At 63.2% G+C, this 2332-nt stretch overlaps 1 protein-coding gene across 1 annotated transcript; it reads right to left on the minus strand.

The window, feature by feature from the left end:
- Nucleotides 1-298: 298 nt before the first annotated feature.
- Nucleotides 299-1585, minus strand: Foxb2 (forkhead box B2). The gene has a single exon (XM_026394039.2). It carries the CDS (start codon nt 1583-1585, stop codon nt 299-301), a length of 1287 nt encoding a protein of 428 aa, XP_026249824.2.
- Between the last annotated feature and the right edge of the window lie 747 nt (nt 1586-2332).

Consider the following 2332-nt stretch of genomic DNA (forward strand, 5'->3'; position numbering starts at 1 on the left):
TAACTTATTGATTATAATAATTACAATAGAAACTCTTACCTGAAAATTGACTTTCATTAATCTGATTGTACAACTTAGTATAAACACAGACACCAGGAGAGTTATGTTTATTCAGACCACTGGACAAGCCACTTTTCGGATTTTGTTCGCTGGTTTAAATACCTTCCTTTAACGCAAAGCCTCGGACTCGCCAGCTCTGCCCGGCCTTCTGAGGGCGCCCTCTCCCTCTGGGGCGGTAGGTGCAGTTCTGCGCAGGGTGTCTCTTCTCGTGTTTGTTTTCCCTACCCCGCCGGGTCACTTAGGAGTGCACCAGAACCGAGTGCAGGGAGCCGCCCTTGCTCTCCGCCCCGCTTGGAGCGGTGGGCTCCAGCAAAGAGGCTGCGGGCGAGGCTGTGGAGGCAGAGCACACCGCAGTTGGCGTTGGCGGCTGCTGTGAAGCCGCCGGGACCGTGAGCGCCGGCGGCAGCGCGGTCACGGGTGGTAGCGCAGGTGTAGGCTTGATGGGCACCGGCACAGCCGGCAGGCTCTGGCTTGCTGAGTGGCACAGGGCCTTGACTGGCACCCCGAATGCCCCGTACTCTGGGCCTACAGGGACCCCGGCGGCGGCGGCGGCGGCGGCCGCGGCCACCGAATCCATGACGCCAACGTGAGGCCACACGGAGCTCACGACGTTGCTGAGCTGACCTGGCACTGGGTAGCCCAGGTGGTGCATGACAGACGCTAAGGGCAGCCCGCCAGCCTGTAGCACGCCCTTGTAGTCCCGGCCGATGATGTTCTCGATGGCGAACGGGTGCTTGAAGCCGGAGGTGGACGCGGCTGCAGCTGCGGCGGCGGCCGCGGCCGAACCCAGCCCGTAGGGTGGGAACTGAGACAGGCGCCCCACGCTGCCCACCGCGGCTGCCGCCGCCGCCGCCGCCGCCGCCGCCACCGCAGCCGCCTCCTGCATCTTGCCGGGGTGAGACGGCTGTTGAGGCTGCGACTGCTGGGGCGGCTGTTGCGGGGCCTGCGACGGGAGGTGCGGTGGAGGCTGGGGAGCAGGAGGCGGCTGCTGGTGGAAATAGTGCACCATGTGCGGCGGGGGCGGAGGCGGCTGGGGCGGGTGGTGGTGATGGTGGTGGTGTGTGGCAGCGTGATGATGGTGATGGTGGTGGTGCGGGTGATGGGGATGGTGGGGATGCAGGTGACCTGCGGGTCCCGCTCCTGGCGCGCCCTTGGTGCTTCCAGCATGTAGGTGAGCGTGGTCCGCGCGCAGCACCTTGAAGCGCTTGCGGCGCCGCAGGAAGCTGCCGTTCTCAAACATGTCGCCGCAGTCGGGGTGCAGCGCCCAGAAGCTACCCTTACCCGGCTGGTCTGGCCGCCTCGGGATCTTGATGAAGCAGTCGTTGAAGGAGAGGTTGTGGCGCAGGCTGTTCTGCCAGCGCTGAGTGTGCTCGCGGTAGTAGGGGAAGCGCTCCATGATGAACTTGTAAATGTCGCTCAGCGGCAGCATCTTCTCTGCCGAGTGCTGAATGGCCATGGCGGTCAGCGAGATGTACGAATAGGGCGGCTTTTGGTCACTGTACGAACTCTTTCCCGGCCGCGGCATCGCCCCCAGCTCCTCCACTACCCTCGGGCCCACAGTGGGCCGCAGCGCGGCACCGCACACCACTCCCGGGGCCTGGATGCCCTCACTAACTCCCACTCCCCCGGTCCAGCCCAGCCACCCCTCCCTCTAGCCCCTCAGGCCCGCTCTGCTTCTCTTCCCCGCCTTCTTGGAGTAGCCGGGAGTCTCCGCGCTTGGTCTTTCGGGCCAACTCTGCTCTAGGATGCCCGCAACTTCTGGTCCGGACGGTCGCCGACAGGCGCACACAGTCGCGGGAGGGGCGCGCCAGCTTTACCGTCGCCTTCTCTGCGTATTCCCCTGGGTGGCCAGAGAATGAATGCTGGAGCAGGAGGCGGAGGAGCGAGTGGCGAGGGGCCGTTTTTCTTTGTGGCCTCTTCTTTGCCTTTTCTCGGCCCACGGAAGCCCACGGCAAATTGCCTGGAAGGAAGGACTGGATAGTGGAGACTCTAGCTCTTTAAACCCGAGTTTGCATTAGATGACCTGGAAGCCAGAGGTGGCGTGATTTCCAGCGCCCTGGGCGCTGCCCCTTAGCCCACTGCTTAGTCCACGCAGGAGTTCTCGTTTTTTCCTGGAGGAGAGAGATTAAGTAAGGAGAGAGAAGCACCTCTTCTGGAAGCCCGTGGCCCTCCCTGTTTCTCTGGAGATTCGCAGCGGAGCTGAGGATGGAAGAAACACCGATCCCTAGGCGGTCGCTGCGGGTAAAAAGTTTGGTGGTTTCTGCAGCAGCGG

Source organism: Urocitellus parryii, chromosome 4 (genome assembly GCF_045843805.1).
Source record: "Urocitellus parryii isolate mUroPar1 chromosome 4, mUroPar1.hap1, whole genome shotgun sequence".
NCBI lineage: Eukaryota > Metazoa > Chordata > Mammalia > Rodentia > Sciuridae > Urocitellus > Urocitellus parryii.